Source organism: Megalops cyprinoides, chromosome 17 (genome assembly GCF_013368585.1).
Source record: "Megalops cyprinoides isolate fMegCyp1 chromosome 17, fMegCyp1.pri, whole genome shotgun sequence".
NCBI classification, from domain to species: Eukaryota; Metazoa; Chordata; class Actinopteri; order Elopiformes; family Megalopidae; genus Megalops; species Megalops cyprinoides.
The window spans coordinates 7,803,472-7,824,606 of NC_050599.1; the positions used below are offsets into that span (position 1 = coordinate 7,803,472).

At 40.3% G+C, this 21,135-nt stretch overlaps 2 protein-coding genes across 3 annotated transcripts; one reads left to right on the plus strand and one right to left on the minus strand.

Moving 5' to 3' along the window:
* Window positions 1-1,035: 1,035 nt before the first annotated feature.
* Window positions 1,036-9,881, minus strand: brox (BRO1 domain and CAAX motif containing). Its single transcript, XM_036549867.1, has 13 exons — window positions 9,795-9,881; window positions 8,893-9,035; window positions 8,636-8,742; window positions 8,221-8,317; window positions 7,297-7,392; window positions 7,034-7,106; window positions 5,875-5,980; window positions 4,437-4,526; window positions 3,816-3,901; window positions 3,332-3,413; window positions 2,737-2,887; window positions 2,064-2,223; window positions 1,036-1,478 (listed from the first exon to the last, which is right to left on the minus strand). The coding sequence occupies exons 2-13, from the start codon at window positions 8,991-8,993 to the stop codon at window positions 1,392-1,394; spliced, it is 1,236 nt and encodes a 411-aa protein (XP_036405760.1). The 5' UTR covers window positions 8,994-9,035; window positions 9,795-9,881; the 3' UTR covers window positions 1,036-1,391.
* Window positions 9,882-11,384: 1,503 nt separating this feature from the next.
* aida (axin interactor, dorsalization associated) lies at window positions 11,385-21,065 on the plus strand. Of its 2 annotated transcripts, XM_036549194.1 has the most exons (11): window positions 11,385-11,636; window positions 13,344-13,410; window positions 14,589-14,642; window positions 14,767-14,821; window positions 15,220-15,283; window positions 16,870-16,973; window positions 17,271-17,279; window positions 18,095-18,217; window positions 18,455-18,577; window positions 19,375-19,492; window positions 19,871-21,065. In XM_036549194.1, the coding sequence occupies exons 1-11, from the start codon at window positions 11,530-11,532 to the stop codon at window positions 19,965-19,967; spliced, it is 921 nt and encodes a 306-aa protein (XP_036405087.1). In that variant the 5' UTR covers window positions 11,385-11,529; the 3' UTR covers window positions 19,968-21,065. The 2 variants fall into 2 exon arrangements, with proteins under 2 accessions (XP_036405087.1, XP_036405088.1); XM_036549195.1 differs by lacking the exon at window positions 17,271-17,279.
* The last annotated feature ends 70 nt before the right edge of the window (window positions 21,066-21,135 follow it).

Sequence of the window (21,135 nt, forward strand, 5' to 3'; positions counted from 1 at the left end):
GGCGAATCACACAGATCCATTGTTATGAAAACTCCTCAATTTATGGCCAGGAGAACAATTGGATTACTTCAATTTTCAGCTCTGAAAATGGTATTAAAATGAGAAATCAGTGATCAATGGAGTGATCAATGAGCATTTCTTTTGTCTGCTTTACACTGAGGTTTTGCAAGATGACAGTGCACAAGCATGCAGGAGATTACAAACCACTTTTAAGAGTATGGATTAAATAGACAAGAAGCATACACTGCAATATATTCCTTTAGGGTTTTTGTTTGTCTGTTGAAATGGATCAGCATCTGAACCAGTAGCGTCTGACACCAGACTGACAACATCCAGCTAGTAAATCAGAAGCAGATCTAATGTGATCCACCCTGCAGCATTCAGACATTAGTCTCAACAGCCAATCACTGCAATGAAAATCCACAGGATCTTCCATAACATATTCCTTAGTTGAGTCAATGTACCATTATGGATCACTGTTAAAACAACTAGACTGTCACTCTTTGTGATCGTAAACAATGTGGCCCATGTCTCGAGGTCCACATACAATACAGATGAAAAATACACTATTATAACACACTATTCCTGACAGCCTCATGGATAAATGGATATGAACAGCATTGACACTACTGGTAAATCTTTTTTTTTCTTTTCCCCATTTTGCAAACAAAGAAAACTACAACTGAATCAGTTTTGGTAATCATTTACAAATGAGTACGCTTCTCATAAAGTGAAGTCTGATTCTTTGTCGCCCGCAAATGACAGGATATTAATTAAGAAAGGCTGACATTGGTCATTAACAGTTGCATAATAAAATATGTGCATTAGAATAATAAATAATCAAACCTAACATGGAAAGGGATCAAATACAAGAATCCTATGTTTAATTGCTGAAAAATCAAATAAAAAATATTCCCGTAATACCTAGATTATGATGAAACTAATTGCGTATAAAACAAAATACAACAAAAGACCAATATCATAAAAGCCTTTACAGGGAAAAAAAAGTACAAAGTGTATACTTTGAAACTGGTGTGAAATATTTAGTACACAGTTAAATAATTAATTTTATTTTTGCTTTATTCCTTGTTGATTTACAAAATCATCTAATCAACTGTTAATTTTGACCCAGCTCTATAATCAACGATAGCCTCCATGACCTGTAGTGTGTTGGTCACAACAATAAAACAGCAAAATGTTACTCGAGTGTCAGAGCTGTTGTCTGAACCATGAGTGGACATGTTTGATGTTTCTTGAATCCACTCTTACATTTTTATCAAATAAGACCAAACCAGGCTTGTATAAAGAAAAAAAAAATCCTGTATCACATCAATGTGAAATATCCCCCTATGCTTCAAATCAGTATTATAACTGAACCCTTATTCTCGTTTTTAGGATATAATGCAGCCTGTGTCTTTCTGGGGCTTCAGATCTGGTTCCTTCACTGGCTTCACTTCTTCCTCCTGTTTGGGTTTTGCCTGCAGGAGAAACAAAATTACCAAAAGTGTTACCCAGTTGTTTGGGCACGCAAATTCAAGCAACAGGTAACTTGACAGTGTGCTTTACAGCTATGATGCCACTTAATTTTGGTGTAACCATTATTTGCTCTTTCCTTCTGTATAATGAACTACAATTTTGGAAGCTCCAGCAAATTCAGGTAGCAAACCACAAAAATGATACCACATGTTACCATAATGATACTCCTTAACCTGAATTTGTGTTCATATCTGTGCTGGTTTCAAGGGTGTGGTCATGCTCTTTCTTTTTATTTGATTTAATTTATAATGATATGATTCAGACAAAACTATCCCCAAATTACAATTATAGAGGAGAAAATAACTACTGTTATCATTATCAAGAAATATTAGATAATACAATGAATTACTGAGTTACTTAGTATTCTAATACTGTTTTTCAGCTTCACTTTCATTCATGTTGTTATTGGGTTTTTGGCAGCTTATCGCCACCCTGAAATGTGCATTTGAGCTATGTGCCATGATGGGCATATTAAGCCTGGCACCCTACGGGAATGTACAAATAATTATTAATAACATCAACAGCACCTTGTCGTCCTTGGGCCCCTTGGTGAGGTCGAAGGTGGCATACACTTCAGGGGTGCACTGTTCACTGACAGGAGGAAACTCAAAGGACACAGGCTCTGCGAGCCCGTAGCTGGCCTTCAGCTCCAGCTGGGGAGCATCTGCTGGGATCTTATGAAAGTATCTGGGGGGGAAAAAACACCGACATGCATCAATCACTGCCGTTAGTCAGCGCCGAGTTTCACAAGCCCAGCTGGTGAGAAAGACGTCAAATAACCAACGAACCGTTACTGATCTTAAATAGCATGTTCAGTGAATGGGGTGAGCCATCCAGATCATTTGGAAGTGAGTGAATCTGCGTAGCATCGATGCTAACAATGTGTTTTTCCAAATAATTCTTTAGTGGCTTTAAGAGATTAGAGAGTCATCAGCAGAAAAAGAATGCTGATCTTTTCCTCTCTCCAACAGTGGTGTTGCATTTCTCTGTTTACTATAATAAGAAGCTCTGGCTCATAATATGGCAGACTTGCGTCATAGACTGGGGGAAAAGGATTCTAGGTTTCTAGTAAGGAGACAGTTGCTCAATCCTACGAGCATGACCTTGATAGCCATCTTTAAAGATACAAAATGGGAGCTGTGCTTTAGCTGGCTTGGCTCGTCTCAGACGCCACTGAGTGTGGGAGGCGGCAGTGCTCACATGAAGCCGTTCTCTCTCTGACACTTCTCCAGCGTGTTTTTGATCAAGCCCCCCAGCTTCAGGAAGAAGAGCTGCTCAGAGGGCTTGGCTGTGGTGCCAGGGCCTTTGGTCTGACGGTACTCTTTGCACAAAGCCTCGGCTTTAGAGTAGCCTGGAGTTAAACAAGAAAAAAAAAACAAAACAGAGATGGTCAAAAAAATGTCAAAAACACTGAAATGGACTGCCTATAACCCACCAGATCTGATCTGTAAATTCTACAGCAGAACACTGTAGAAGCAAAAAATTGTATGGAGAATTCATGAATCTGAAAATAACGTAATGTTATAATGTTTAAAAAGCAGAAATCACTCACCCCTTGCCAGTTATTCGCAAACAATCACACTAAAACAGGCTAAATACTTCTTTACATCATGAACTGATGTCCAATGAGAACTTATGTGGAGTGAAGAGTCCCTAATTTAGGCCAAAAAAATTCATTGATTTGTTATGAGTAATGATTTGTTGATGGTCAATGAATGTGACCTTAAAATAAAGTGTTTTAAGACCTTCTTATACCACATCTGAAACCCTTTCAACCTGAAATATCAATACTAACACTTTTCAGCCTCTTGCAGTGATCGGATTGCTTCTCCACACTTGTCATTTGCAAGGAGAGTCTGTCCATGATAGCAGTAGGCCTACAACAAAAGATCAGGTGGTTGGAAAATGATGTATTATTATTTCCTTTATCATTATTATAATTATTACTATCAGTATTATTTATTTGTCAAACTCCCCTATATAAAGCCACATACACAAAGCCATATGCAAATACCCATCTGTACAAATGTGATAAAAGCCCAAAGTAATCTGCAAATTGCTCTGGGTATTCATTATTATAATAATTATTATAATTATCATTATTGTAATAATAATAATTATCATTACTATTTATTTGTCAGACTCTCCTATATAAAGCAATGTGCAAATATCCAACTATAAAAATGTGATAGAATCTCAAATGTACTCTGCAAATTGCTCTGGGTTACAAGTTTCGAATAAATGGCGGAGTTTTATTCTAGGATCACTGTGCATCTTACATAGGCCATGTAGAAGTGCTGTTTAAGCTGCAGGTACTTTCTCCACTTGCTGCTGTAGTCGGGCTCCAGAGTGTTGAGGGTGTGATCTGCGAATACAGTCTGTTAAAGCTGCAGCTCACGCTGATTTGTGTGGGAACAAAGAGAATTTTTTTACTGAGGAGTTCGGGACTGCAATGCACCAGAATATACACCACTGGATAACAGACGGATTTGCACCCTGTCAGTGGAACACACTCTGTAACATGGTGATGTTATGAACTAGACTATGAACATAGAAGAAACATGCAAGACCCCTGCAGTTAAAATAGGACATGCTGCCTATTACATGCTAAAACAGTGTGTTCATCTTTTTTTTAAACTGTCTTGATTCTGCAATGGAATATTATCACCAGTGCATCTGTGCTGGTGACACAATGTTTCATACTCTGTGAGACAGTCATCACATGGACTGTGTTATGTTTGTGTTTATTGCACTAATAACAGTTCAGTCTTTTAAGTCACACCACAATACACAGTTATAAAGATGTTACGTTGTAAATTTACCTGTAGTATCAAAATCAGAGGTAATTGATTCAGTTCGACCTTTTCAAAGAAGCACACAGGTACAAAACCTGTACTCACCAGCCTTCTGATAGAAGTTTGCAGTCTCAAATGCAAGGGCTGCGATCAGACTGGCATTGTGTTTCAATTCAATGGCTCTGGCAATGGTCACTACGAGGGAAAGGAGCAGAATGTAAGTGCAGTGCAGTAACACTGGTATAAAGTAAATGTCTGTTCCATCTAGGCACCTGCTTAATAATTACAGTGAGAATATTGTTTGCTAAAATCAGGGATGTTTTCACCAGTCACAGAATCCAAAGTTCCAGCTGCACGTATATTGACAGAGACACAAGGGGTTTTGAGAGGATCGGGAAAAAAAGTAAAACTAATGCACACAGCCCCTGTAATGTATCAATAACACAAAGCACTGAAAGGTGGCAACTACAGAGGTCAGAGACTGTGACCTGAATACTTGTTCTGGGTCCTGGGGAACAGTGGTGACAACATTTGCATCAAGTTACAACAACATCCACACAGAATTTTAATCACTGACTTTCAGCACGTGTAATATCAGCCCTAAATGGGACCGCTGAATAATTCTGTCATGTGTAATATCACAGTAAGATCCATGCATGGTACAAGGCCCAGGGCATTGAATGAGTTCTCCGATTACACTCATTGATAATCGTGGTTCAAAATGTGCAACTTGAAGCAGAGGACATGAAGCTTTGCTGACCAGAAAGACAGGAATTTCAGCGCATTTGTAACACCTCTGGTGATGATTATGGTAACGCCGGTTTAGGGGTGATACAGTGTCAATGAAAGCTGTTACAGTCCTGGCATAAATACATTGCAAAATATGTGTGCCACGCTGGCTAATCACTGGGATCAATATAACAGGCTGGATGCTATTCCCACTGCATCATGCTTGCCTAATTGCAATTACCCTGGCCTGGCTGAAGCTACTTCGGATCCAACAGAAGCCAGGTTGTACTGTAAGAGATGGGGTTGTAGCCAGAATACATACTGCCCCCCTTGCCATTTTCCCTTAGGTGTTCATGGAAATCTCCAAGGCATGCCACGTGACTTCCTGACAGGCAAAGAAAACCTGTATGGAAAGTACCTAACTCTCCTCTACAATAATGTTCTGCGTTTACATTGATATTTTTGCTGGAATTTGGCCTTGTAAAGCCATATATGACCATGTGTTCAGGTGATGAGACTGGCAGGCCTGCCCCTCCCTCTCAACAACCTTCATTTTTGTCAGTACCCATTTACAATCTTAAAAACTGTCTGTTGACACGTTCTCGTATTGACTTGTTCAATCCTTGTCTCCAGTGCATAATTAATGTTTCCATAAGGCTAGGGGACTTGAATATTTGCAGGGAAGACACACCCCATGTTAGACCACATTGTAAATCTACAGGAAACATGAATGGGATTTACACTGTTTCCAGGGAAATGCATCCCCCAACATGAATCAGTGACCACCTGTAGTGTGTTACTGGGATAAACTTACCTTCCTGCGCCTCGGCCTGTGACTGAACTATGTAGGTATCGATGACTCGGGCCTCCAGATCTCTGCCCTTCTCAGCTGGAGTGATGAGACGAGGAATGTGGGCCTCCTGGGGGGGGGGGGGGGGGGGGGGAGTGGGGGGTGATATACAGATGAAGACAAAGCCTGTTCTGTTAGTAACAAAGCTGAAATGCATCCACTCTGTCACCTTCCAAACTCACAGTCACAGAGGCTGGCCTCACCAAGGGACATGGCACTGTGCACTGAACTGCGCTAAAATAAAATTCTAAATAAACACTCACAGATATGACATCACAGATACTGTTACTCCCCTGCTGAAATCCCTCCACTGGCTTCCTGTTGCTGCCAGGATCAGATTCAAGACCCTGACCCTCGCCTTCTCTGCAGTCAACAGGACAGCCCCTGCCTACCTCCAAGAACTCATCCAGCCCTACACACCAGCCCGACCCCTGCGCTCAGCAGCAACTGGACGCCTCGCTCCTTGCATGGTCAAGGCAGGAGGTGCTCGTTCTGCCAGACATCGGCGTTTCGCCTACATCGCTCCCCAGTGGTGGAACGAACTCCCGGTCTTGCTACGGACAGCTTCTTCACCCCAGTCCTTCAGACGGGGCCTGAAGACGCACCTCTTCAGACTCTACCTGGACTGACCCAGCACACAATTGCTGCCCCCCCACGCCCATCAGTGCTGTCGTAAATGGCTGTGCTTTTTAAATTGTGCTTTTAAATTTGTCTCTTGTTGCCGCCTTACCCTGACGCTCATTGCGCCGTTTGAAGTTGTCGAAGTCCGCCGTTTGAAAGTGTATCGTATTAGTTGCCCTATAGGCTATAATTGTACAAATCTAATAGTACTGTGTCCTCAAACAGACGCTGCTCTCAGCTGAGAACTGTCTTATTGTGGAACTGTACACATCCTGTCCCCGTACTGTCGCTATACTTGCTGTATGCACTTTTGTAAGTCGCTTTGGATAAAAGCGTCTGCTAAATAAATAAATGTAAATAAATGTAAATGTAAATATGAATAAGGAAATAAGGGATGTACACCAGGGACTCATTTGCACTGGCCTCATAGTTCACAGACACCGAATGATGTTATGCATACACCCAAACAGTTTAGAGAAAACTGAACAATCCCCTTTGTTACCTTGAGATGTCTGAATATCCCAGCTGCAATTTTCAGGCTTCTGTGGACCTCTTTTGCTTCAGCCTCTGTTACGCTACAAAGCACAGCAGTTATTAGAAATAACAAACGCACTTAAAAAGAAACTGTAAACATTAACACATTAAATACCACATGCTTCTGTTCAGTCTATAACAAGCACAAAATTGAATGCTTTCAGAAAGGCAAAAAAGGTTGTGAGAAATATATTGATGGTGAGAAAGTGAATTTAAAAGGGAGACACTTACTTTTCTTTCCCTGCGAGTCTGGAGGCAAACTTGGTGTACCAAAGTGCAACATTAAACGCCATGGAGACCAGCTCAAATATAGCATCTTGTTGGGCACTGGGGGAGTAATGTGTCACAGAAACCAGCTCCAGTCAAGGGACAACCATTGAGCATACTTCAATTACAGTCAGTCAAACCACCTTTATGGCTCAAATAATAAATACAATGCTTTGCCACTAGAGGTCGCAGGTGCCTGTTGTTGTAGGTTGGCATTACATAATGTGAATTCCACAGGCAGTTTGGAGCTGAGGATCTGTACTGCATCTGCTCAGCATTCATAACAATGAATAAGCAGAATGTGGGTAGTTCTCACTGGGTGCCACTAACTGATGTCTGCTATCCCATAATGCACTCTATAATACATTTCTGCACCCTGCATCAACCGCAAACAAACCAGATACTGTACAAAGACTATTCTTTACTACAAAGGTAAAAATGCCACACTGTTTTGTGAATGGCTAAGTATGGCCGCATGTTGACAACTCATTTAACAAGAGTGTGGATGGGGGTTTATCCAAAAACAATAAAAACAATATTATTTCTTCACACTAAATTCTTACTAAACTCAGCTACAGTTTTATCATTTAACTTATTCCCAGTGATTTGTAAAAAAAAAAAAAAAAAGGACATCCAGAGGTCTAACTGTACTAAATCACCATTTTGTACAGCAGTAATTTTTTGCAACATATGACTATCTCAACACATTTGTCATTTAGATGCTGTGTATAGGATATATATGGCTATCAAAACTACACTTTTACGGCAACTTACAGACAAGCGCAGATTTGGGATTTGGGAAATACAGGTGACCCACTGGATAAGACACATATTTAAAACTGTAAAAGCCTGCATCTTTGTTAGTACTGCTAACTAATGCTGCATTACCTTGGTGTGTTTCCTTGTAAAGTGTCTGTCCATTTGAAGTTCTGGAAAAAACGCATCTTGTTTTCTTGTGTTGTACCATCCAGGGATGCAATGAATCCTATTTTGAGACAAAGATCATAACCAAATGCTTCCTTCTGATATAATTACTCTCTACCTCAAAAACTGGGCCCTCGGGTAAGCATACATGTTCATAACATAAACATATACATTTACACCATTTCTTTATCAACAAAGCAATACAGAGTGAGGTTTCGGAGTTTCTACAAACTATAAGCCGCGTTTCCTCATATATTATTTTATAGTGAGAGATGGCAATGTAGCTTTAACTGTTGACCTGAAAAGTTTCATGTTGTAAAAGCCACTAGCTGGGCAACAATGTCAACAACCAGCGAAGAGTATGAATTAATGCGCTCACCTTGCAAAAGAGAAAAGTAAGCATCTGTTGCATTTTTCATGATCTCAGGATTGCAAGTGACATCAGTGAACATCTCCAAAAGCCTTGCCCGAGTCATCCTTAAGTCACTAAAGAACAAATATGATAATACCGTTATACTTGGACTATATTGACTCGAAAACAGCAAATAGTATTATTCGACAACACGGTTTATCCTATGCGCATCGTTGTAGCACTGCTGCAAATAGACGTATTAATCGCACAAATGACGTACTTACTTGCAGATTTTATTTGCGGCTGGACTCGCCGCCACCCCATAGAAGTTGAAAGAGACGGGCGCTGTGGCTTTCAATGGGTTTCGATGAAACCAGTGCGCCATGGCGGGGAGCAAATACGGCTTGTAACTTGTGTTAGCACGTACCTAAACAGAATATAATTCCTTAACGGCCACTGCAGGCACACATACCCAGCTAGGTTGTGAATTCTATATCGTACGTATGAAATAAAGGCCCAGACACTCGATAATCGTTTCAACAACGTACTTCAAAGAAAACATACGCCAAAGGCCATTTAAGTCCTAGCAAGCTCATAAGCCAGACAGCTAACGTTAGCTACACCCATTTAAAAATGGATCTACTTAGCTAGTTACCCATAGCGAGTTAATCATAGTTGTCTAGACAATCATGTTACTAGAGCTTGCAGCTCAACATGTATAGCTTAATACATCAGTAACACACAAAGGAATGTGTCGATATTTTTAGCAGCTAGGTACATATTTTGTCGGCCTCGCCGCGATCATTGTTAGGTAGCTGTAACTAGAGCCTGAATTCAACATCGTGAATAGCTAACTAGCTAGTTGAGTAGCATCACTTGTAAATTCAAATATCCTAAATATCCCACCGTCATACAGCAACTAAAACAATAAATAACACAATGAAAACAGCCATTTGGTTTACTAGATACGCATCCATGATGTATCGAGCATTGTTAGCTAGCTAGCTAATGTTAAAAACAGCTAGTCTAGCTAGCTAATGTTAACATTGCCATGAACAAACAACGTAGCCAGCTATTAGCTAAGATCCTTAGTAACATATTTTAATGTAATATAATTTCTGATAGATATAGCTTATGTTACAGTGTATTTATTTATTTGTACAAGTGGATGGTAGAACTGTCAAACCTTAGATTTCACTTCAAGACGCTCAGTTCAGGAAATAATAACAATGGAAAAAAATCCTCTTCCTGTATGGATGCGTCTACATCATGGTAGCGTATCATAGGCCACGTTATGTAATTCTGAGTTGTTTTTCACGTCGCATACGCAGCGTAGTCTCTTATGATTGGTGAAAATACTGATCGTAGCGTATGCTGGCCAGTACTATGTAAGTGTGTGCTGTCTGCGAAGACAAACACAAGTTGTCAACACTGCCCCTGTAGCGATTGGCTAATTTTTTTATGATGTAATCTTCTTACCTTTTTATTGGAGTCTTCTTTCCTCCGCTATACTCCCACGTTCATGACATAACCGGTGACGTCGATTGCTCAAAACTAGGCGTCCCAGACGTTCTCATACTAACTTGATGTTTGAGAAAAATAGAAAAAAGGAGGTACAGCGCAATGATTGAAGTAATCAATAACCAAACAAGCTAAGACTTTTACAAAGCGGGTTCAGGCAGTCGTAATAAAATGTACATATTGATATGACAATTCTTTAGCGTGCTATATTGTACAATCAATGTCTTGCAACGTTTAGTTAATAGACCTATGCTAAATTGTTCTTGGGTAAGAGCTGCCCGGCTCAATTAATTTCTGCCCAGAGGACTTAGATTCAGTTGGACAGCAATAACTTTTTAGTGTTAGTGTAACCCGATTCTTTGTTCACAAAACATCACCAGGACATTACTGGTTTATCTGGTATTGTAACTATACTGATTCATATTAGGTTTCGAGTGTTTTATTGACGTGTAGCCAACGTATGTAGGTCTATGTTTAATTCTCTGCATTTATAACGTTCTGTCCGCGATGCTCCGGTGCTGGCTCACAGCGTTTATGTATAATTTTGATGTCAATCAAATTCAATCAAAAAGTGAATTATCTTCTACAAGCTGTACGGACCTTTTCTTGTTTGCTATAGATAAAATGTAGTTATAGGTGTTCATTAGGTTAATTTAGATTATGGTAGCATTATTACCATGCTCAATAAAAAAGATATAAGAAGATGTAAAACCAAAGATCCAAAAAGATAAAAACGATATTATTGTAAGTGAAACGGCAAAACACTCAAAACATTTCTTTCAGGAGGTAGTGGCAAGTGTTATGCAGAATGAAAAAAAAGACATATTACCATCCGGTTCCTCAGCACCAGATTCAGATCTTAAAACTCACACACAGATATATTTTAGATATAGTTTTTTTTTCTTTTAATGAAAGACCGACCAGTTGCTGAAGGAAATTAAAATGACGAGCTTGCAGTCTCCATTAACGTTAAATACTAGAACGGAATGTTAAAACGCCAGTCGAGTTTACGTGAAATCAGAGATCCAATGAGCCAATCAGCCATCTATTAAATTAAATCTGAAACAGCGACATCAGGCATACCTGTGTCCAGCTGCTACGACAGGCTCTGTATTAAATACCCAACCTCTGGGATACAGACCGTGTGCAGTAAAGATGTTGGGGGGCAGCTGTCTCTTTAAACCATGGATGTTCCACGCATACTTGGGGGGGCGGAACTTCCCTTTTCCCGAGAAGAAGTTTAGGTGAGGGAGCACAAGGGCTGGGTCAGTGGAGTGTAGCACCGGTTCGTCTGGAAAGCCTGTAGCTAGCTACCTGGGAATCGATAATGCGGAGAGGGAAATAGAATCCAGTCGGCAATGTTAACCTGGAACGCGTCGTGCAATACTACCTTTTGAAAAATGTCAGATGTAACCAAGACCATCCAGAAATGGCACGCGAGTTTTAAAAAAGGCACGGACTTTGATTCGTGGGGACAGTTAGTGGAAGCAATTGATGAATACCAAATGTAAGTTGCAAACATTTCACTATAAATTAGATAGCTAATTAGGTACAGTGATTGCAAAAAAAATTGAAAAGAAAAAAGACAAAACGGCAAGCTAGCTACTTAGTTAGCTGGCTGGCTAAGTATTTTCTGCCAGCAGCCTGCTACTTTGTAGCTAGCTCGCTATGTATGTAAACTGACTTGTGTTGGTTTTGCAAGCTTGCCAACGTTACCTTGTTAGCAATATTTCCAGTGTTTTTGCTAAATAGCTGTCTGTTAACCTAGCTATGTTCTGTTTTGTCCTTGCCATTTGCTTCTGTGACAGCTTCTGTATTTAGGTAGCTAAGTAGCCAGACAGCTGCTAGCTAACAAATATTTTTTTAACCAAAAGCTCAGACTCCTAAAGCCAGCTAGGCGGCCAGTAATGTGGGGCACATAAGTTGGAAGTCAATTTGTGTAAATCTGTTGATAATCATGTTTAACGCTGCGTGATGGAGTTCGCAAGTGCAGTGACAGCTCTCGAGAGATATTCAAAGTCATCAACAAAAATTTCAGCCACACCCTCTTATTGTTTTGGGTGGAGCTTTGCTGTAGATATGTCATTCTGTCTGCTCCAAGCATAACTGCGGTGTCCAAAAACTGGCTGTTCCAAATGTGTGAGAATATGATGCTGTGGTGTATTGAACACATTGCGTTCATTCATTTTTTTGCCGCCACACACGGAGTTCCATTATTTATGCTGTCAACATATCCAACATGGATTCTATTTAATTTTACGACTGCATCATATTGTTGTGGAAGTGAACACAGTGAAAAACAAAAGCCTTAAACCAGAGTCAAAATGTTGCATATAAGAAGACTACGTTCAGTACTAAGCTATAGATTGTACAATATGGGTGTATATATAAAGCAGTTTTCAAGGACTTCAAGGACTCCTTAAAGTAGGATGAATAATATTACATAATTTTAGTGTTATATATCGGCTGAACAGAGACCCTATCCACAGTAAATCACATAACAAGGTGTTTACCAAAGCAATGCATGTTAAGCATCTTCCTCAAGGGTATAGCAGCAGTGCCTCATCTGGGATTCAATCCTGCAACCTTGTGGTAAAAAGCCATGTTCTCTCACTGCTGTGGTGCCCCTCTTAAGTGCCTAGTTCTGATACGAATGCAAAATGGAACTCCACATCATACTGGGCAGTGATCCAAGGGGTGTTTGGATACATTTATCATATTCATTTTATATCCTGTCTGCAATTTTAGTTCCTGGCTGACATCCTCCCTGGGATTTTTCCTATATGGGAGTATATTTCCTATATGGGAGTTTTCCTGTATGGACATTTCCTATATGTTAACAATTATATGGTTCATTTTTGTCACATTCAATATAATTATGTATGTAGGTGAGTTTGATATGCTGAAGTGCATGATTGTTAAAACGTTGAATGAGCAAAAGCAGCAGACTTTTCTGAAAGTGTAGAATTATCTCTTTTGAAAGTGTCCAGTGTATTTATGATTTAGCACATTAGAGGATAGTTAATGTTATGGACACCAGTGAAATGCATTTTAGTTTTATTGCTTTTGTTTTAGAATTTAGAATACATTTACATTGCAATTTATATTTAGATGAGAAACAGACTCACACTCTCAGTTGTTTTGCTGATTTTTGAGAGAGCGCATTTTACAGCGTTTTTATAACATTTTATGTTATTCTTGTTGTTTATTGTAGTCTTGCAAGGCAGCTGCAAAAAGAAGTTCAGTCGTCCAATTTGTCAGAATTCACAGAAGAGCAGAAGGTATGTCTTCATCGGAGATCTAAAGTGCTGCAAGTGCACATTTTAACCTCCTACTTCCTCCTCCAGATGGTGGCCCGGACCAGCAGCAGGGCAGCTGAGTGTTCATTGCCTCAGTCAAAACAATGTTAGTAACTATTGCGAGGTATACAGCAAAAACAGGAGACTGTCAGCAGTCGCCAAGGCCATTCTCCACCACACTTCATGGTTACCAGGGGAAAAAAGGGAACTACTTCAGGACTGCTGTGGAAGAATAGAACCAAGCTGCTAACATGATCTCCAACCATGGTCCTGGAGAGCTACCACCCAATGTGCTTTCCATATTACCCCAAGCGACCTAGTTCTGGGGAGTGGCGCCACCTGTTATCTGCTGGCAATTAACTAGTCACTTGTTTAAGAGAGCTGGGGTGATGGATGTTTTACTGGTATTCGATTGTTATGATTAAAATGCTGTAGTTGGAGAGGGAGAGATGTAACCAAGCCACAAAATGGTAAATGGTTTGCCGTTAAATTGCAGTGACAACCTAAAGGCAGTGTTTTTTTTTATTAAAATACTTAAGTTTTATATTATGTCATTTTATGTTGTTCCTAGCTCTGTACATTTTGACATGTGCCTTGTGTTAGTAGACCAACAACACCTTATATAGAGAGCATATAACCACAACACATGAATACTTTTGCAACATCAGTCAACCTAATTGTCTTAAATAAAGGCCTGTTTTTTCCTGCTTTTTTATGTGGCGAATGGCTGGCTCCACTCCTCCAGAAAGGGATGATTTAGGGTGATACGGAAAATAAACCGGGTGGTAGATATCCAGGACCAGGGTCAGAGATCTGTGTGAATATCACAGCATCTATGAAGAAAAATAGCGTGTGGGTATGGAGGTTGTCATAGTGAGGCAAGCTTATTGCTCTGTTGGCAATTCCAAAACTGGGGTGAGAAGGGGTGAAAAATTAGAAAATGTCTGCTGAATATTTCATCTTACAGTGTCGTATTATTTGCTCGATTGGCAGCAGGCCCGACTATCCTGAGGTACTGGATGGAGTGTAGCAGTCCATGTTTATTGCTCATCCCTGAGTGTCAGGCATGGTCTACTGCACTTGGCCAGATGAAGATATTGGTGTTCCGTGAAGTGTATATGGTATCAGCATACATATGCATGTGTGTTCTTCCCTTACAGAAAACATTAGGGAAGTTTGCAACATGCCTCGAAATGAGAAGCGCAGCCTTGCAGGTACGTGCTTTGGCTTTGTTGCAACTGAAGCTCAAGCGTGAAGCAGACGTTTTGGTCAGGTACTCGTTGTTGAGAAAGTGTTGTCACAATAACAAAGAATAGCTTTCTCTCTCTGTGTCATTAGAGCACACAGTCCCAGGAGGATTTCAAGCTGGAGGATCTGAAGAAACTGGAACCCAGTATGTACTTTGTAACACGCAGTAAAGATTTTTAGGGTGGATTGCTTAACTAGACCGCGAACATCATCCTTCATGCCAGGAAAGAGCTAAAAACATTACAGCTACAAAGAAAGAACATCGTTGAATGTAAATCATAACTTGCTTCCACATTATAAAAATAAGTCATAACATTCATAACTGATTTGGTACATTAATAGAGAATTGTTGGCCACTGATAAGTGGAGATATCAGATGTAAAGGAACTGTTTCTCTGGCTTGACATTCATCATCACTGAAAGCAATTTACTTGCATTTTACTCTTGCATTATGTGGCTACAAGATGACTTTGTGCATGTGTCAGTACTTAAGATCTGACCCTCAGACTAATGTAATGTTTTGATTTCTTCTCCTTTTAACAGTCATAAAGAACATTCTTACGTATAACAAAGGTTTCCCCTTTGATGTGCAACCGGTGCCTTTAAGGTAACAGTTTTTGTCTGTCTATACGAACAAAGAATATCTTCACAGCCCTTGCATCTTTTGACAATCGAACAGCAGCACTCCAGTTCATTTATTTCCTAAAACCTTTTCCTTTGACGGAGGCCCTCACTGAGTCCTCAGCGACTCTGTGTGCTTTGCTTTGACTCTTGAGTAGCATGTGTTTCTTGTTCTTGTGCTTGCATGCACACATCATCATGAGTTTGCTGCAATTGCTGAATGAAAAATTGCAGAAAATTTTGAGTAAGGGTTTTCGGAAAAGGAAAAGGTAAGGTCAGAGCACACTGGTGTGCGATTGAATCGGAGCTCTCGTGTTTGTTCCTCTTGATTTCCCGTCATGTTCTTAGAAGTCATCATCACTGTGGTGGTAGCTGCTATGAATGTAGGCCTGTAATTTACTTGACTCTTTTGGATGATAAGTAAGGAGCTGCCAAAAGTTAAGTGTATAAATGGAAGACCCAGAAGCATGCCCACTCCACAGTCTCTATCAGTGTTTCTCCAGGCAGGCTGTACGCAGTCTATCATTCCTGAGGTAATTGATGTCTAGGCATAAAATGTGAGGGATGTATGTATGAATGTGGGGGGTGTGTTGTGGGGTGTTAGCATTTTAATTTTGAGAGGCTCCAAAATCAGTGGAAATGGTGCATGCACAGAACAGCAGACAGACACAGCATCCAGGGTCTGACCTTTATTTTTTTTGCCTTGTTGTGTATTGAAGAATTGATCGATGGCCATATCATATGAAAAACAATTTTGGGAATATATTAAAAGCGAAGCTACAATTTAGAAAAGAGGTTCTTTTCCTGATGTTGTGTCTAAATTTTGTAAAGCATGAGGTCCTTCTAGCTGTCACTGACTATTATGGTCTTATTTTGGGAGGTTGTTACTCAAGAGCGTCAGTGCAGATCTTGATAAAACTGAGAGGCAATGTCCATCAGGTAGAGCAGAATGCATTGTGCAAAGGCTAAAATTGGAAAAAAAATCCATTACAGCTTATAGTACAGCACAAGTACTAAAATAGATAAGTACTAAAGTAGATGAATACCTAATACAAATCAGGTTTTTGTAGAAAACTGAAATTCTCTTAAACACAGTCCAATAAACATTGTGAAGAGTTATAGGGGCGATACTTCGCTTTGAACATTCTGCTGGTATATATGCAGATCATGAAGATGTATACAGATTGGTGAGGTGAGGCTGGGAAGATTAAGGTTTCCTAAGCAGAGCTGAAGTGCATTTGGCCGCAAAAATCTGGTGGTTTTCCTCAAAGTCCACCTGGGAGTGTTCTCTGGGACCAGCTCTCTGTCGTTTAGTCATCATTTAATTACCGTTCTTTAGGAAAATTGATGGTCAGATGTACCAAGCTCACGCCAAGTCTTTAGCATCAAGACGGCTGGTGTATAAATGCGCAAGACCTCCAAGCAGACTTTTCCTGGGTTTAAGGTATTCTATATAACCACCATAGGTGCCTGTAAACTAGCAGCTGAGCACATGGTTGACCAGGTGATGTTCTGGAGCTAGATTTTAAATACGAATGTGTCCTAATGATACCGTCCTCTTTGCACTTGTAGGAAAATCCTTGCCCCTGGTGAGGAGGAAAATTTGGAAGTTGAAGAAGAGGAAGACGCAGTGGCCGGTGCAGGGTCGCCCGAATCCTTTCCCTCCAGAGTCCCAGGTATTCACTGCCGGTTTAAACAGGAACACAGCGGATTAAACAGGATGCACTACATGGCGTTGGTTTACAATGCATCGTGCGTATATACGCAGACCACCGTCTCATTTGCTGTTTCAGTCACTGCTTTTGAATCGTGCGCGTGTCGGGTGCGGAGATGTGCTGACTGTAAAGAGTGCGCTGTGTTTTCCATTGTGCGCCTGGCACTGCGGTCCAGTCATTGTTCTCTCTTCCATCTCTCTCTGTCGGTGCTGAGCATGGCTTCATCCCTCTGTTCTTCACTGCCTGCTCCATTCGCAGCTTTGCAAGGTACGGTCACGCCTAGAACTCCCCACAGGTTTTTTTTTTTTTTTTTGTCTCTTTCCGATTACGTTGGAATTTTTGTTTGAATTGTCCAGCTGTTTCGCTGGAGTTTGAGGAGTGGATTTGTGGTTCAGGGACTGTCTCTCTCAACCTGAGGGCTCTTTGCTTCACCTGCCAGCTAGGGCACTGCAGTTGCACCTTTGAGCAATGTGCTTAACTTCTATAATCATCTGACTGTACAAATGTAAGCTGTAAGTTGCCCTTGAATAGGGTGTTTCCTAAGCATATACATAATGGAGTATAATGCAGAACAGACCAATTGATTTTTTTTCACAATGACATGGCAGTACACTAAAATTCAATATTGGCATTAAGTTTAAAGGCACAATGATACTTAAATTAATAGCGCATATGACGCAGTGTTACTTTTTGTCAAAATTTGCTATTTCCCCTTGCAACCACCATCCCCAGTAGTACAAACCCAGTTTGTTCCAAAGCTTTCTCGGTCATGGCTGGCAAATGACGCGTCTGGTTTTGAACCAGGTCCATCGGACTCAGCCTTCATGCAGAGTGAATGCCTTGCTGACCGAGCCAAACAGGACGACACTCTTGCATTTCTTAGAGTTAATCTCATTGCTGTGACATTTAGCCTCGAAACTTAAATAAACTTCAGCTCTGCAGACTGACAACTTTACCAAACACTTTTAAAGCTGTGGTAAACATAAAGGCAAATATATGAAGGTGCAAGTTACACAGAAGGATGTAAGCTGTCACTGCTGGCCCCAGTGAACATTCTAATCAATTAACCATCTCTCTGCCAGGTACATTGTTGCCAAGGTTACCCTCAGAGCCAGGAATGACACTAATCACAATAAAGATTGAGAAGATTGGGCTAAAAGATGCAGGTCAATGCATCGACCCCTACATAACAGTTAGCGTGAAAGGTAGGAAAATGGTGCATCTTCAACCTCACTGTATTTTAGCGCACAGAGAAATTACATTGATTGCATAAAAAATGACAAAGATATCATAATGGGAGAAGGGCTATTTCAAATGTTAATATTTTGACTCCACACTCTTAAGCATGGCTTTGGTTTATTTTGACAATGGATATGGATGTGTTTTGTTTGGGTTTTGTGCCTGAGTGCAGAATTTGACAAAAGGGTTTTGTTTTGCTGTAGATCTGAATGGCATCGATTTGAACCCTGTACAGGACACCCCTGTGGCCACCAGAAAGGAGGACACATACATTCACTTTGGAGTGGATGTGGAAATACAGAAACACCTTGAGAAACTATCTAAAGGTTCTCACTGTACCGAGCACACATATGAATTCAGCTGAGGACACATTCGGTCGATCGGAAAAGGGCTTTGTCCTTAATCGCGAGTAATAAAGTTAGCCTTACTTTTTAGTGTTAGTCACACTTCGTTTTTCATTCAGGTCAGTGACCTCAGAGCTCACAGTGTTCCATGCGTAATAAAATAACGAAGACTTACGGTTTGCAATGAGAGAGCAAATAGATGTAAGTTAATCTGGTAGTAGGTGATGATCAGTGATCAGGGCACTGTAGCCTTAAGAGACAGCTGGTTAACACAGCAAGTAAGAACACAGGTTCCTAAATCCAGTTGAATGTGGTCTTAACTACAAAATGGAATTGCCCCCTAGTGGCCAGACTACCTAGAAACATTTGTTCATTAATTTTAAGGTTTTTTTTTTTCTCAAATCGTTGAAAGATCTGTTCCAGGGTCAGGTGCTGTAAATTTACGTCAACATTTATATCAGTCAATCAATCCATCATATTTTATATGTTATAGCATATTTTTACAGTGGAAATTGTCACAAGGTTCTGACCATAGAGTATAATGTATTTTTGAGAGGAAATCGAAAATCCAGAAAACCCAGGGTCAAATGGAGGAAGAACTGGAAAATTATTCCCTGCTACTGGGAAAAGGCGGTCAAGAGGCTCCTGGCAAAGAGAGAAAATTTTAACAGTGAAATAACATAAAAAATGTATCATAGTATTTTATATCTTACATTTTGTATTTTGGTGGTATCTTCATATTCTACTTCAATGATAGAACTCTTAAATCCCTCTTTCAGGGGCAGCTATTTTCTTTGAATTCAAGCACTACAAACCCAAGAAACGGTTTACCAGCACAAAATGTTTCGCTTTCATGGAAATGGATGAGATTAAACCTGGTCCCATTGTAATTGAACTGTAAGTACACCAGATCCTGAAGACTCTGTTTTGTTATCACACATGACAAAATCCGTCAATGATATATGATATATTTTGATAGTGACATTCAATGATATATTTTCAGTGCCATGGAACGATCTTATCTTGTCAGTTTCTTAGTAATCAGATTTCTTCTTCTAGTTTTGTGTAGTCCAAGACAAATGTGTTGTATTCACTCTTAACATCCAAACTCCAAGTGAAATCTCTCTCGAGACATGTTCCAGTTAGTCAGGGTTGGAGCTTAGGCACTTTTCCGATTACAGAGTCTTTTCAGTGCAGGCAGCAATGGTGAGCTGAAGAATATGGTGAGTTCACAGTGTAGCAGTACTGATGGTAATGATGTCCCTCTGGTGTCAGGTACAAGAAACCAACTGACTTCAAGAGGAAGAAACTCCATCTCCTGACGAAAAAGCCACTCTATCTTCATCTCCACCAGACTTTGCACAAAGACTAATCTGGGAGTCCAGGGACAGAGCATGTGGAAGAACCATCAAGCACCACGTTGCAGCCAAATCTACTCAAGTCATTCCACAGATTCGGTGTTACCTTTGCACACTCAGCATCCCTAAACCCAGGCTAGACCCAGGGCCAGACCAGGCCTTGATGACACCACTCGTCCTGTCCTAACGCTGTGACTCGATGGCCTCCATGCCATGCAACACCTTCCAGCTTGAGAGGGCATGATGAATCCTTCAGATGCAGGTTACTTTATTTACATCTATTTTCTGTATGTTTCTTTTTTGGAAAAAAAAGAAGGCAAGAGGTACGTGGGCTAACAGTCAGGAAGTCTGGCTAACTGCACACAGGAACATTCCACCAACCAGCTTCATGCCCCACACCCCCCCTCTAATTACATGGAGTTGTGGATTTTTTTTTGTCCTCTAAACCCCTCCCCAGGAACTGAAGAAGAAAGGATAATGTTACAGTCGACTAATGGAAGGAAGATTAATTTCATACAGTTGATGATCAAAGAATATGTTGATGTCACTTCCTGGAGCTACCTGGGAAGAAGAAATGGAGGATGCGTTTTGAAGCTCTGACCAAAACAGGAAGGGGTTTGTTTTTAGAGGTCACATTCTTCGGCTTCTGATATGGGATGTCATTGGCCTTGTCCTGTTTTGGTAGAAGCACAGAAACGTGTCCTTGATATTGACAAGCTATGATGTCACCTTGTGAAAAAGGGCTTTTTTTTAACAAAGGATGCTGCATGTACCTTGCGTGGATTTTTTTTTTTTAATGCTGTTGCCTTTGAAAACATTGGCAGTTACCCCCCCTACTCAGCCACTTTCTCTCTATTTTTGTTTTGTTTCTTAATATTTGATTCTAGATGGTTTTATTTTTTTAATGTCAGAGAATGCAGACTATAGCTGGATATACTAAAGAATACACTAAAATGGTGCATATGGATGTATGTGTGCGCGCAGTTTGTGTGGATGAGGTTTCCTATGACATCTTTTTGTGCTTTAGTTTGTCATGAAATGATGCATTGTGTATTGTCCTTGGATTGCATATTTACACTGCTTTAATTTCTAATAAACAAAGTGCTGCTTGAAACGTGCCCAATCTGAGAATCTGTTGCAAACTGTGCCAGTGAAGATACTGGTAAAGCTGTTTGCTTGAGT